This window comes from Neopelma chrysocephalum, unplaced genomic scaffold (genome assembly GCF_003984885.1).
Source record: "Neopelma chrysocephalum unplaced genomic scaffold, ASM398488v2 Primary Assembly neopelma1_59, whole genome shotgun sequence".
NCBI classification, from domain to species: domain Eukaryota; kingdom Metazoa; phylum Chordata; class Aves; order Passeriformes; family Pipridae; genus Neopelma; species Neopelma chrysocephalum.
In genome coordinates, this window is record NW_020897714.1 from 30,457,494 (window position 1) to 30,473,192 (window position 15,699).

A 15,699-nucleotide genomic window follows, 5' to 3' on the forward strand; every position below is an offset into this window, starting at 1 on the left:
TAAATAAACACTTCATATATTTCAATATTATGTTGATTATTTTGCAAAGGTGCATAACCTGACTCTGAAGAGATTCTGCACTTGCTTAAGTACACACAGTTAGTTTAGAAAGCATAAAGCACCAACTATGAGTTCACACTGAGCTCTGTATAAATCACTGTACATACATCAGCTGGAGTGGTACGAAAGCATGGGACTGAACAACCTTAGCATACCAAATCATCTGGTTATCCCAAAGTGAGTGGATGCAGCCTGTGTGCCCTCAGAGAACGGACAGCACAGCTCTGTGGAATGTGTATCCATCACACAAAGCAGTGCCATAAGGTGATACTGGCACTGGCTTTAACAGAGCCACCAGTTAAACACCAGCTCTGTTCCAGAAGCTGCCAAGACAGAACAGTCCCGAGCTCCACCCAACCTATTTTAACACATTATCTAGGGAGTAAATTAGTTCCCCTGGAGCCTCAGGCTGTTATAACTGAATTTCTCCAGTACTAGAGCTAGTTCATTAAAGCTTGTAAAGATAATCAAGCACCACACTGCTGTTTGCTGTACAAAGTTAGAAGCACATTTATGGAAGAAACTGTCGCAGAATCACAGAATATTCTGAGTTGGAAGGGACCATCAACAATCATGGTGCTCATTGCCTCCTGATCAGACACGCTGGTGAAGTCCTTATTTTGCACAACCTGAGCCAAGTAAGAGCTCTCACATCTTTTCTCATTTTCTTTTCTAATTCTAGGTTTATATTGCAATATTTAACAAGGAAGTTAAAGGCTAGTGATCAACTAGAACCTTAACATCTGCTTTTCATTCTTGCTTGAGGAAAAACATGTTGAAAAGGTTTTCGGCAATTTCACACAGAAAAATAAAACAACAGTTTCAAGGTCAATTTATTTTGAAATAAATCTCACCTGCTGCATTGCCCACTCCACACAAGGAAAGGATAGTTACTCTACGCGTGGAAAGGGTGGTTCCCACACTGTTCCTAAACAAAATTCCTAAAAGCAAGGCCCCCATCTATCTATTTCCTTACCCTTATTTGTGCCTAGACATTCCTGGAACTGCATATTAACCCAGCTAAGCAAACTGATCTTACTGAAAAATTTCATTTTCCTTTTTGCTAAGCTAGTATTTAACTAGATGAACTTCAAAATTTACTTTGCTACACAACTACACAGACAGTGGGGTTGGGAACAGATAACTCACATGGGAGGAGAACTATTTCTCCTAAGTCAGTATAAAAACAGACCAAGTGAAACTCAGAGAACTGTATTTCTTATCCCTGTTTTCCCTGTCTCCTAGTAGCACACATCAGAGTTGTAATTTTAAATTGGATTAAAAGGCAGCCTATAAGAGAAGCCTTTCTAAATTAAAAGCTGACTGATGAAACAGCTGACAAAACACTGAAAAATTAAGTTAAACGATTGTCATTCATGTAATAAAGTAGAATGGTGTACTACTTCAGCTCCACTGGAAAGCACATGAGAAATACATTTTCACTTTACTACCAACTTACTGTCCCACTAAGCAATGGCATTAGTGTCTAACGTCAACCAAATTTTTAAGCACCAAACAAAATCAGGACTTATATACTCAAAATCTCTTTTGATATTAATATTATCAGACCTTTCAATTTATTCTAGAAAGACATTCTGCCTTCCTACCTTTAATTTCAGTATTGTGCCAATCTCAATCACTGTTTGTGGTACCAGCATGCATTTTCACTGCACATCATTTTTAAACACCTCTTTGCTTTTTCTGAGAGTATGATTCCTGAATCTATGGAATGCTTCTGAAATGTTCTAAGTTATTTACATTGGAAATAATGAATCAAAAAACATAAGGATTATGTAAGAGAAATAACAGCAATCACAGAATGGTTGGGGTCAGAAGGCACCTTAAAGATCATGTCGTTCACACCTCCCTGCCATGGGAAGGGATGCCACCCACTGGATCAGGTTGCCCATCCAACCCGGCCTTGAACACTTCCACTTATTTCGCACATCAACTTTTTTTACAACCCCTTTCTGAAAAACCATCCTACATATTGCCTGTTAACTACATGATCGTAAAGAAGTCTGAAGTTAGATGCTTCGGGTTCAATAAAGTGATTTGAACGCGCAAATAATGTTAAATACTTGCTGACGAAAAACCCTCTTCAAAAACATTCTACTATTTCAGACATTTTAAATTTCCAAATTTTTCAAACGTTTTTAAATTTTAAACGGAAACAGAATACCGGCCTTAAAAGCAAAGGCTGTGCAACCACTCATATATTCAGTGATACAAATGATTTAAAGATGCTTTTATTACTTCTCCACCCTTCTTATAACGCATCTGCCTAATCACAGAATCAATGAGGCTGGAGAAGACCTCTGGGACCACCGAGTCCAACCCATGACCGAACACCAGCAGACCATGGCACCAGGACCACGGCATCGGGTGCCACGTCCAGTCTTTCCCTGAACACCTCCAGGGACCGTGACTCCACCACCTCCCCGGGCAGCCCATTCCAATGTCTAATCACCCCTTTCCGTGAATAAATTCCTACTGATGTCCGACCCCAAGGCTGTGCCCTCCCGTCCCGCCGCTGGTTCCCCGGCACAGCGGGGACGCGGAGCGGGCCCGGCAGGTGCCTCCAGCGCGCGGGCCCTGCGTGCCTGCCCTCCCCCTCCGCCGCCACGAACCTCCACGAAGGCGTCCGTCAGGTCGCTGGCGCGGTCCATCACCGGCAAATGGCGCCCTGCCACGATCTTGACCTTCAGCTTCCCCGGCATCTTCCCCCCCCTCCTCCTCCTCCTCCTCCCGCGGGCTGCAGGGACGGCGCGACCGCGCCTGTGCCATGGACCGCCGCGCGGGCCGGGTGCGCATGCGCGGCGCTCCCGCCGCCGCTCCGCCCATGGCAGCGGGAAGGGAGCGGGAACGGGATCGCGGCGGCGTCAGCGACCTCTGGGGATCGTCCGACCCGCCGCCGGGGCAGGGTTACCGCGAGCAAGTGGCACAGGAACAAGGGGATTTGGAATGGCCCCACAGAGGGAGACTCCACGCCCTCCCTCGGGCAGCCTGTGCCAGGGCTCTGCCACTTTCAGCAGAAAGCTGTTCTTCCTCACGTTGGGGCGGAACTTCTTGTGGTTTAGTTTATGGCCATTGCTTCTCTCGTCCTGTCGCTGGGCAGCGTCGTTTTGGCACCTGCCTTTGAGATATTTACGTGCATTGATGCGATCCCCTCTCAGTCTTCTCCGGACTAAAGATGCCCAGCTCCCGCGGTCCATCCTCATTAGAGAGATGCTCCAGACCTCTCATCATCGTCGTGGCCTCCACTGGACCCTCTACAGCAGCCCCTTTTCCCTCTTGCGCTGAGGAGCCCACACCCGCACACAGCACTCCAGATGTGCCTCTCCAGGTCTTAGTAGAGGGGCAGGATCACCTCCCTCGACCTGCTGGCCACGCTCTTCCCAATGCACCCCTGGATCCCATGGGCTCTCCTAGCATCAAGGGCACTCTGGCGGGTCACTGTCAACTTGTCATCCACCAAGGCTCCCAGAGCTGCTCTCCAGCAGGTCAGGCCCCAGGCTGTGCTGGGACTCGGGGTTATTCCTCTCTAGAAGCAGGACCTGCCCTTGCCCTTCTTGGACACCCCCGGAGGTCGCTCCTGCCAGGCTCCAACATGGCGGCCGCGGCCTCGGACACGCCGCTGGCAATCGAGCGCCGACTCCTCGATGGGTCCCGCGCTGTAGCGCTGCGGCGGCGCCCAGGGTAGGCGGCGCGCTTGAGTGCCGAGTAATCGATGCCCGGGAATTGCGGTCCCGGTCAATCCCACTGCGATCGGGACCGCATCCCTCATCCCGGATTACGACCTTCCCTGCGGGACTGCTCTACCTTCCCCGAGGAAGGAGCTGCTGCGGCCTCCGGACTGCTCCGCTGCTGCATCCTCTGCCTCCAGCCTTCCCGATTAAGGAGGCAGTGCACCCTCGGGATGCTCTGCCTTCCCCGAGGAAGGAGCCGATGCACCCTAGGGATGCTCTGCCTTGCCCAAAGAAGGAGTTGGTGAAGCCTCGGGGATGAGGACTCGTTAAAAGGGAGATCTGGAGCACACGTGCATCCCCAGGCACCTGGTGGGAGAGTCCTGCAAAGAGTTTCAATGCAACCCTCCCCCCCCCGTGGCTTTAGCTTTGTTTTCTTAATCAAAAGACAAATATTTACAGTGTTTGAAGGATTACGAATAGATTAGATGGAATTTAGTTATCAGAAATAGGATTTGATATGGTTCCTGTAGCCAGGTTTTAACTTTCTGATGCCTGAAAAAGCTCTTTGTTTGGGAAATAGTGCCGTGGAAGCTTGGGACAAAGCAAAGGAGCAGGGCCAGGAGTTGGATCAGGCGTGGTCCTACAGGTGGGAGTACGGAACCAGGATGTGTGAGAACCTGTGGGACACGGGTTGTGCCACTGGTGTGGTCAGGAGCAGGAACATAAAAGAACCCTTGTGTTTTGGTTAAGCAGTCTCCAGGTGTTGAGCCAAATAGTAGATCTGCTTGGATTATTTTCCCTTCTTTCTAATCTTACAAAAAGACTAAATGATCTTATGGGCTGGAATATGATACATCAAACAAACCACATGACTGGAATGCAGCAGTGTGGGGCATAGCAAATTAATGTACAGAGGATCTTAGGCTATCTGTCCTCCAACTTGCTGCAGTTAGTCTCACTGACACAGCACTTCCTCTCTTTAGCTTGTTTTGAAGTTGTCTTTGGAACAGTCCATACTGCTGCTAGTATTCATTGTATCCAAGAAAACTGTAAACAGGTGTGTTTTTTCCTCATCCATCCTTGTTCAAGTGGAATACTGTAACAGGAACAGCCCAGTGGACCTGGGGGTGCTGCACATTGAGCCAGCAGTGTGTCCAGGTGGCCAAGAAGGCCAATGGCAACCTGGCTGTATCAGAAATAGTGTGATCTGCAGGACTGGAACAGGGATTGCCCCGTGTACTTGGCATTGGTGAGGGCACACCTCGAATTCTGTGTTCAGTTCTGGGCCCCTCACATTGAGGGTCCAGAGAAGGGCAACAGAGATGGGGAAAGCTCTGGAGAGTAAGTCCTATGAGGAGCAGCTGAGGGAGCTGGGGGTGTTTATCCTGGAGAAAAGGAGGCTCAGGGGAGACCTTATTGCTCTCTACAACTACCTGAAAGGAGGTTGAAGCCAGGTGGAGATCGGCCTCTTCTCCCAGGTAGCAAGTCACAGGACAAGAGGAAATGGCCTCAAGCTGTGCCAGGGGAGGTTCAGTTTGGACATCAGGAATTTCTTCACTGAAAGGGTGGTCAGGCATTGGAATGGGCTGCCCGGGGAGGTGGTGGAGTCACCATCCCTGGAGGTGTTCAAAAACAAGTGGATGTGGCACTTAGTGCTCTGGTCTAGTTGACAAGGTGGTGATCAGTCAAAGGTTGAACTCCATGATCCTGGAGGTCTTTTCCAACCTTAATGACTCTGTGATTCTGAGAGTGCTCTGTAGGCAGGATAGCAGTAAAGAGCAAAGATCCAGGAAGGAAATCAGAAACAGAAGACATGCTACTAATGTTAAGTTTAGACCAGAAATATGCTTTTTGAGTGGAATCTCCTGATCTCACCTCAATTTTGTTTTGGCTTACGTAATTGAGCAATTATAGAGTGTATGAGCTGAATATTTCGTTTGGACGAGGCTGAACTGAAAAGGTAAGGTAGCAGTACATCAAATACATTGTAGCTGTGTAAGGGCACTTGGTCTGTGGCAGCAGATTAAAGCTAGAATTAAATTAACTCCCCAGAGCTGCATGTGCTATGGGTGATAGTTCCTCAGCACTGTTTCATCCTAAAGATGGGGCCATTGATCCACTACATTACTTGTTAACATAGCCATTCTCACGCCTTAACTTCCCTATTAGAGTAGAAAAACAACCAGCAGGTGGGACTACAAAAAAGTTAAAACAATGTAAAGGTAAAGTTTGCCATGTGTTCTTTATTTCTGGCAAAACTTCTTTTTTTTCCTGCTTTTGCTAGCTAAATTGCGATGCAATAATTATTAAAAAACACTCTAGTTGCTGAGATTTCAAGTCCAGGTTGGGTGGAGCTCTGAGCAACCTGGTCTAGTGCAAGGTGTCTGCACATGGTAGGGAGGTTGGAACTAGAGGATCTTTACGATCCCTTCCAACCCAAACCATTCTATGATTTTACAGCATGTCTCATGATATGTAGCAAAATTTTTTGTTTAAAAGGACATGAATCCTTGAAAAAAAAATCTTTAGTTTGAAAGAGGAACGTGTAGCCCATTGAACAAAAGATGGAAACTGCTTTGTATGTTATAAGCAAAAGGACACAAATGTAGTTTATCTGTCTCCTTACAGACGGGTACGAGGCTCTATCAAACATGTTTCTGTTGCCAGCGTCTTCCTAAACCCCTCTTCAGTCCTTGAATACATCAGACAAAACTCTGGGGCTCTTTATTCACCGAAAATTGGACAATTTGCCTGACCAATGGCCAGTTAATACAGTGAATACCTGGCTAAATGTGCTGCCTTATTCTTGTAGTAGCAACACTCCTGACTTTGAAAGACCTCTCTCATCTTCCCAGACAACGCACTTCAATGCTTCTTATTCTCAAACTCTTAAAAAAAGATTTTTTTAAAAAAAGTTAAAACTGTGTTGTTTTGGGTTGGGGTGGGGTTTTTTGTTTTGTTTTGGGTTGGGCTTTTTGCTGAAATACATATCAGTTCTTGTATTATTTGCTGAACTTAGAGAACAGATTATTCTCTTACAAATACTAGAAGACTTACTGGATTAAGTACTAGACTGGTACATATTCTTTGACATAATTTTTGTTCTTGTTTAATTCATAGCATCTGGTGCAGTAAGATCGAGAGGTTAACTACCTGCTTTGGGAAAATTCGTCTCCTTTTTATTTTGAATTTACAAAGTGGTTTTAGTTGTTGGCTCCTATGTCTTACAAGAGGAAATGAAGAATTGTTCCCTTTATTCATGCAGAGTTTTTAATGGACTTTTTTTAATGGACTTGTTTGAGATAAGTAACTTAAACTTTTCCATTCTTTCTTCACTGGACTTTTTTCTGCCTCTAAACATTCTTTTTAATTTCCCTTTGAAGACTCTCTGAGTAGGCCACGTTTTTTCTTAAAATATAGTGTCTCAAACAGGAACTAAAATTCCAGGGAGGATTTACTAGTGTTGCCTGATGAACATCTCCCTCTCCCTGTGATTATGAAGTACAGGGATTAATGCAATGCATATTTCTTTCTCAAAAAATTTCTGAGGATCTAGCTTTTCAATGGAAGATTTGGGACTGGAAACGTGGAAAACACCTGTTTTGGAGAACCAGTTCAAATCTGGTTTTGAGGTGCTTGTGAAGATCAATTAGATAATTTAAGGCGTTAAGAAACCTGCTTGGTGTATTTTACCTGCCTCGGGGCAGAGGATTTTCTGTACTGGCAGAATGAGACCTGTCTTTCCGTAAATTTGCATGTCACTCCACACATTTCATGCCAGTAGTATTCCAGTTCTCTAAGGCCAGCGGGAACTTGTGGAAGGCAGAAGGGACTCAGCTGAAAGTATACTCAAACCCCTAGAATTTATGACCTATTTGAGGCTTCCAAAACAGCATTCAGTTTCCCTCAGTTTTAGGCAAATACAATGGATATACTTGAAACGAAAGCTACAGGAAGTACTTGCTCAGTAAAATTCATGCCAGAACTCCACAGAAAATACTAAAAGGTGTATTTTCATAACAAAAAAAAAAAAAAGATGTGATACCTGACTTTGCACCGTAGCACTTGGCTTCTTGCTGAGCTTTTTTCTTTCTGCTGAAAAGTGATGTTTTAGTAGGTCATGACAACAGAAGTCATGTTTCAGCAAGATAACAAGTATGATATGCTTAAAAAACAGCATTATCTTACTTGAGCAGGCTTTGTCATGTATGAAATAGCATTGTAACTCAAATAGACAACCAATAATGTTGCTAATTACAACATTAAAGGCATCTTTTGTGGAACAGTGTCAGGAAAATGGGAGGGTTTTGTGTTGGCAAGCTGGGAGATTTTGCCACTTAAATGTAAAGATCTATGTGTTCCTTCTTTTTCAGTTGTTTTAAGTATGCTAGAGAGAGAGTTTGAGACAGATATGAATGTTGAACCCTTAGTTTGGAAACTGATACTTCAAAGAAAAGGCTTTCCCTGTAACTTCAGTCTGCTGACCGTCACTTCAGGGTAGGTTTCAATTATACTGACTTACCAGCCTTCAAGATACAGGTTAGAAGGGGGTAGTCGAGGCTTTCCTCAGCTTACAACGTGATCTGGGATGTGATGGGCTGTCTCTTAACCATAGGGAAAAGGGCTTTTGGTTTATATTGCATTGAGCTGGTTTCAACAGAAATTAATGAAAAAGGTGGGGTTTTTTGTTTTTGTTTTTTTGTTTGCTTCTTTGTTTGTTTTTTTTTTGCTTTTTGGTTTTTTTTTTGCTTTTAATTTGTTGAAACACAAAAAATGCTTTGTATCTGCTTTTCACAGAATCTACTGGCTCCATTTCTGCTGCATTTACTCTGATAAGAAGTCTTTGAAACAGGAGACTTTTTCAACTATCACAGAAAACTGCAGTGACAGTTTTTTGTTTCTGGAAAAATCCCTATATTTCTTCGTAAAACCACACATTTCAAATCGATCTGGCTTAAATCTGCTGGACACCAATTCAAAACTATTTTTAATAATGCTCACAGGGCTCCTATATCCAGGGTGATAGATCTTTAGTAGAGGACCCCTGCATCCCAGAAAAAAACCCAAACTTCCTTCCACTCTGTGTGTGCTGTGCTGTGTCCCCACTACAAGGATTTAGACGGGGCAAAATCCCGATCGCTACTATTTTTAATTGCCTGTATGTATCTGATGTGACATTGCAACCCTAATCCCTCTCATTAGATTAAAAGATCTGGAGTGAAATCCTCTCTCAATAAAATCAGTAAGGTGAAGCTCACTGAAATAAAGAGATGGGTTTTACTGTGAACTCCTGGGGTGAACAAAGGCTTCATTAAGGAGGTTTCTCATTTACTCTGGAGGAGCTCACTGTAGTTAGCTTGTTTAAACACAAGATTACAGGAATATTAATTTCTATTACTATCTGCAGGAACAAATTCCTGCTACCATGAGGGTCTCTAATATAGCAGGTGTGATAAGGAAAAGACGGAAGCCTGAGCAGGACCAATTAAAACTTGAAATACGTACTTCAGGTTCACTTTGTCTCTCAGTTACTTGGGGAGGCTCTTATGGGCTCAGTTTTGTTGACTTTATCCTGCATTGCCTAAAGCAGCATCTCTCAATAGTGCTTTTTAATCTTGATGCTGTAACTATTTGGTAAAAATTAAATGGTCATAGTCAGTGATTTCCGTGGTGGAAATATGATGAAATTAAAGGTGTGAGTAATGATACACATGGGTAGTTTACTTTTGTCCTGAGTCTGTTCAAGCTGTTCCCAGGCTAACAGAAGTGACATTGGTGATATTCTTGTATATTATATAGGAAGTAAAACAGAATGTACATGGAGACAGTGTTTTGGAATTAATTTTTGAAGTTAAGCATTCTCAGAGCATTCAAATACTGTCCTGGTGATACAACAGATCATCAGATCCAGATAAATGTGCTCATGTCATGGAATCATAGAATCATTTGGGTAGGAAAGGACCTCTGAGATCATCGAGTCCGTTACCATTCCCCTAACACTGCCAAGTCCAGCACTAAACCATGACCGTAAGTGCCACATCTACTCGTCTTTTAAATGTCCTATAATATGTTTGAAAAAAAGCTTATTCAATGAACTCTAATTACAGTGACATTCAAAATAACATTACCATGCAGATCTAGTGAATTGAATAAAACCCGATTGTTCTTTGAGGAAAAACAAAAGCCAAGAATTACTCTAAAGGCTTACACTAAGAGGGTAAAAATTAATTCCATTATGTCATAGTCCTAAAATTATATTTCTGGTTTCTTTATGTTTCTTGGATATCAAATGAAAGTATTTTCTTTGGAAATGAGATCTCAACACTTTATATTCGGCTGAACGTGACACTTTTCCAACAGTCTACTCATGTCAATCTTCTGTTGACTTCAGCAGTTTGGGATTTGGTCCATATCAAGCAATTTGTAAGAGCAGAAAGCCATCAAAATATTCCATTTCATTATCCCATTGCTGTATGAAGGCCTCAATTTTCCATACAGACTTAAAAGAAATTGGATAAAATAAATATTCACCAGCACAGGAATGTATGCAATTACCCACTGGGGGAATCAAACAGCTGGATCTGATGTCATGTTCTCAGCTAGTAATTGGATTTCATTTCTCTTTCTCACAGTTCTGTGAGGGAAATAACATTGCATATGACTCGGTGCTTTTTATGAGCAATGAGTGGCAATGGCATAATTGGGATATCAGTTCACAGAGATTGCAGCAGAATCCACGTGCACACGCTCTAGCAAATATATTGAGTTACAAGCAGTACAACAATAATAGCTACTCAGATTCCTTCACACATACAAAACCCCAGTTAATTAGTCAATGCCTAGTAAATAATTTAATTAAATGTAATTGTCAGCAGCAGTGTTTCTATCATTAAAAGATAATTAGTCCTTCAGTGACACTTTCAGCATTTCTACCTTTCCTCATTTTAAGGGTTGAGACGAATTTAACTGTGATTGTAATACGTATTAGACTTAGACAGTTATTAAACCAGTTATATTTGCTGGTTATTTTATTCTGTTTAACACTGTTGGTATTTTCCTTTTTCCTGTCTAAATGTAATAAAAAGATCATTTATTCAGGTGTCACACCAACACATGGAAATATTAATGACTGTGTATATTTATGTATTGAAATTTCTATCAGGATGAAAGATGGTGATCCTGAAATTTTGAAGTAGGTTAATTCTTATTAAAGCCATGGTCCCTGTATGTCTCATCAACAACTATGGCATAGGCAGCAAGAGCACATACATACTGCTCAACAAGTCAGTCTGTGCCTTAGAGGAGATTATTTTAAGTATAGTAACTGCATAAACTATCTATAGAGTAGTCTTCAAGATCCTTCACAAGATATGCAAGTTATTTCCTGGTGCATTAAAGAGATTAATTAGGATTACAATCAAAACAATAAATCTTTGTATTCTAAAACATGGAGTGAATGCAGTTCTTAATAACCATGTGATGCTTTTGCTTCTTGTGTCCCATTTGGAACAGACATGGTGATGTAAGTTATTAAATGGTAAAGTTTTTAATATATAAACAATAAAAACTCATTAACAAAGCAAACCAGTGCGTTTTGCTTTTCAGCAGCATGTTCAGCTTCTTACAAAAGTGGAATACAAACTTCTGTCTACGCAGTGATACCCACGTGCTCTGATACAGAGGGTTTTGCATTGTGCCAAGCCAAAGGATACCAAAGAGGCTCAGGACCTGAATTCTGTCTCATCCCTGAGTACAGAGGAAGCAATAAAATTAGGCTCCTAACTCAGGCTGGTAAAGTTGGAAGTTTAAAGTGTAATCAAAAAGCAATGTCCCTATAAAGCACTTTCCATCACTGTTTTTTGTGAAAAGTATGTGTTACTGCTGCAGAAAATATCAGTCAAGCTCAGCTTAGCAAAGTGGTCCTGGCACATCTCGTGAATATAGGAGAAGGAAAAGTGATTGCTACAAGGTGAAGCACTTCACAGGCTGGATTTCAAAAACTCTCCCTTTGGGTGCCCAGTGGTGCGGGAAAAAGGTGAAGAAGTGGAAGAATCTGCCCTCTTCTTATACAGAGCTCTCAGAGAAAGAGGGTGGGCAGAGAGCCCCAGCTAGAAGCCCCAAGTTCAGGTTTTCTATTGAGAATGTGCATTGTATGGTGTGATGAGAGAACGATGCTGCTGCTACAGGATTTGAGGTTCTGCACTAGGAATCAAATTTTAATGATCAAATCTTAACGCTGTATAAGAAGCCACACAGAAGCCTAAAGTAGAAGAGAGTCTTTGAGTGTTTTTACTCATGGCTGACGAGTTAATGGAACAAGAAAGATGACTAATTCTAATAAAGCAAATAATTATTTTAGTCCTGTCGTGAGTCCTGAGTGCATTCCCACCTGAGGTCAGAAAGAAATACGCATTCAAAAAGAAAGCATAAAAGTTCAAGAACTGCAGGATAACTGAAGCCCCAAAAAACTTTATTTTTTCAGAAAAAAAAATCCTAATTTATATATAGCTGTGGATTTATATGGCTGAATTATGTACAGTGGAAGTAAGATGGACGGTCTTAGTACTGACCATTCCTTATTATCCAATGGGAATTAATGAAGTTCACTCTCTTGATTACCAGCCATTGAAAGAAGCTCTTTATTTTCATTATTTACCACGTTACTTCTTAAGTAAAAACTCTTGTAGAGTGAAATCTGGCTAAGGGAGAAGCCTGTTGTTGGTTCCTGTTTTCTGAGTACTATATTAATTCATTCCTGACAAGAGTCATGTTCAATGCAGCATTTGACCCTGTTAATGGCAATTTATAGGGCTTTTGAAATATGAGGACAGTGTCTTCAGACTGCCTTCAAAGTACAAAAATTCTCATTCATCAGGCCTGTTCTGCTTTCCTCTTCTTTTATGTACAGGAGAATTATGATCATCACCTTGGACTGTCTTGATAGCAGCTGAGGGAGGTACTGCTTTGATTTTCTTAGCAAAGATTATCACGAAAAGCACAACTTGAGAAATACATGCTAAATATGTTGCTTAATTATACATAACAATTCTGTAGAATGACAGTGCATCTTCCAGTGCATGAAAGTTAAATACAGACCTTAATTAGGCAAGTCAGGAGCTAAAGGTGACATGAGGCAGGGGCAGTGACATCACCAACCAAGGTGCCATCTCACAGCACCCAAATAAGAAGAGCTGAGAGGCTCAAGTGATGGTAACAGAGTTCAATTAGCAGTCAGGTAATTAGCAATCAGGTCTGTAGTAACGAGGCAGGTTGAAAGCCAAGAGAAGGTAGCAAGGCCAGGCCATGATCCCGCTGACCCACCAAACCTCTCAGGCAAGGTCTAAGGAAGGAGCAAGAGCTGGGACCTGAGCCTATGACCAGCTCCTTCCTTTCCTGTGGGGACAGAAGCTGTAGAGGCTATGGATGAGTATTTTCTCAGCACTCACCTGTTTTCACAAAAGCTATACAGCTGTGGTGCATTGGTGCTCATTCAGGTGCTGACAGCTAAAGACTGAGGAGAGACGTGGAAGGGACTGCAAATGGAGAATTATAGAGGCAGGTGGATGCAGACTGGTGAGAGCAATTGGACCTGGTCTAATTGTGTTGGTACAGTCAGTGCCTCAAGGAGGGCACACCGTTCAAGTCAGAATTCAGGGTAAGTAGGCTGCTAACTAGCACTCAAGGCATCTAGCAGCTGGGAAAATTCTGCTAAAATTAAAAATAAATTAACACTAAATATGGAAATACACTACTATATTTTAAGGAGTAACAAAAAAATTTTCTCTACAGTAGCTGAGAGGAGTTTTCTTGTATAATAGTTTGCCATTCCATAAGAGCTATATCCCACAGTTTAGGATCTTGGTGTAAGAAAGACCTCTGCTATCTTGCCATTATTAAGCATAAGTGTAACAGACCTGCCTTGGTTACTTTTAACAGTCTGAAAGAGGCAGGGAGAAATAAAAATATTCCAGTATCCATCCTCAATTTTGAACACGTTTACTAAACTTGTGTCATAATTTTACATTCCTAGTCTTGAGACGTCTCACGGATGACTTTCAATAGTATGAAAATCTACTGATTTTCCTGATTTTACTGCTGTGAGTCCTGAACACTTCAACAAAGTAAGGCAGTGAAGATTGATATAATAATTTTTCAAAGCTGAGTGTCAGTGTAATTTTTGCAAAAGTCAGCTCTTTAAAGAACATGTTGCAAAGCATGGCTGTGATCTGTGTGAAGACAAGGACTTGATTTTTTGAAGGCCTGACTCTCACATAGCTTCTGAATCCAAAGAGTTAACTGCTGTCACCTGTAGTATCATATTTTATCTGTGGCCTCCCTTTCCAGTGATTTTCCATTTATGCAAGAGATTATCTCAAAGCACTATGTGAGGTTCTGTGCTTTAAGTCAGCAGATTAATCACTTCATCAGCCTTCACTTCATTTTGGAGGATTGTTTTGAAATTAAGACAGATCTAATATTATTTTAGCCTTGTTACTGTTTGAATGTGTGGAGAAACAGCTTGACAACATTGATCTTCAAGTTTGAAAAAGCACGAGCTGTCTCAGATAACATTTGAAACATTTTTCTTGTATAGCTGCCACGTACGACCTTGTTTAATAAAAACATGCACGTTGCATTTGGGTTTGGTTTTTAGGTGCCACTGAGATAAGACAACATGTGAACTATCACAAGAGATGAGTTGTACTGCAGGTAGGTTCAAATTAATCCGTAGCCACTGACATGGGGCTGGTAGTTGGTGTGGTCAAACCACTCATAGTCTAAAAGCTGAGTTGGTGGCCTAGGGGGAAACTCTGGTAGAGGTTTATTGCTTATTCTTCACAGGTAGAAATTCTCATGAATGTGCTATTGAGTGATTCTAATTTGAGATTCACACACGGTCTATCATGTACTCTGATATTCCACTGACCCAGGAATTCTTAGCATGATGCCTTAGACAGATCAGAACATGTGTGAGAACTAAGACTGAGGCAAAATCTCTTTTGGGAGTGATGTTACCGAGCTAGAGGAACTGATGGAAAAGTGTGGAAAGGATGATGACTCCCCCTATCAGTTTAGATATTTGCCTGTCCTTTGTAATTCACATCCTGCAAGTCTTTTGGCTCATCAGTGGTTGTTAGATAAGCATAAAAATTGTTTCCATGGACACTTTTTGTTATCTGCTTGCAGCAGAGAAGTAACAGCTCAGTCTTTCAGATGCAGCTTTTGCAGCTATGATCTTTTCCAGTCTCTAACTGAGGCTTTGTTATCAGAGCCTGCTGTTAGAGAAGTTGTATTTCAAATCTATCTGTGATACTGAATGGCTCCCAGGGGAAAGTGAATCTTCAGCTCATAAACCAGATATGTGTCACGGTTTCATTTTCTGTTCATGGTGGCTGTACACATTTTTTTTCATGCAGTCACTGAAAAGAACTTTGTTAGGTAGTAAAATGCAATCCTCACTCACGGCTTTGTTAACTGGCAGTACCTAAATTGTGATGAACAAAATCAAGCAGTGGAAATTGATGCAGCTGAAAAGTAAACTGGAAAAAGAATAATTCTGTCTTGCCACATCAGATAACCATGTGGTCAGGTGCAGACAAGTATCAGAGCTCTTACGTAGGGGTGGGCTGGATGTAGACTCGATTATACCTCTCTACATAGCCCTTCTCATTCCAAATAGCCACAACTGAAAATAGTAGAACACTAAATGTAAAGTATAGCTTACTAGCTCTTGTTCTCCACTTCCCTCTCTGATGAGAATAAACATGTGGGAATGTCTGGTATTTCTTAGAGATATTACACTACCTAACATTAGGAAGTGCATTTTTTTAAATTCAGTATTAAAGAGGACAGTGATTTTCTTTCTTGTGATTTAACTGTGCATTTTGGTTTTGTTTTTTGTTTGTTCGTTTGTTTTTTTTTTAATTAAAAGACATTTCGTGTCCCCATT

The 15,699-nt window shown here is 41.9% G+C and overlaps 1 protein-coding gene across 12 annotated transcripts in view; it reads right to left on the reverse strand.

Annotated features, from left to right (window-relative positions):
• Window positions 1-2,857, reverse strand: part of C2CD5 (C2 calcium dependent domain containing 5) — a 66,066-nt gene extending 63,209 nt beyond the window's left edge. For all 12 annotated transcript variants that reach the window (XM_027680791.1, XM_027680789.1, XM_027680794.1 and 9 more), the window contains exon 1: window positions 2,691-2,857. In XM_027680791.1, coding sequence (XP_027536592.1) covers window positions 2,691-2,780 — 90 coding nt within the window. In that variant the 5' untranslated portion in view covers window positions 2,781-2,857. The remainder of the gene's footprint in view (window positions 1-2,690) is intronic.
• Between the last annotated feature and the right edge of the window lie 12,842 nt (window positions 2,858-15,699).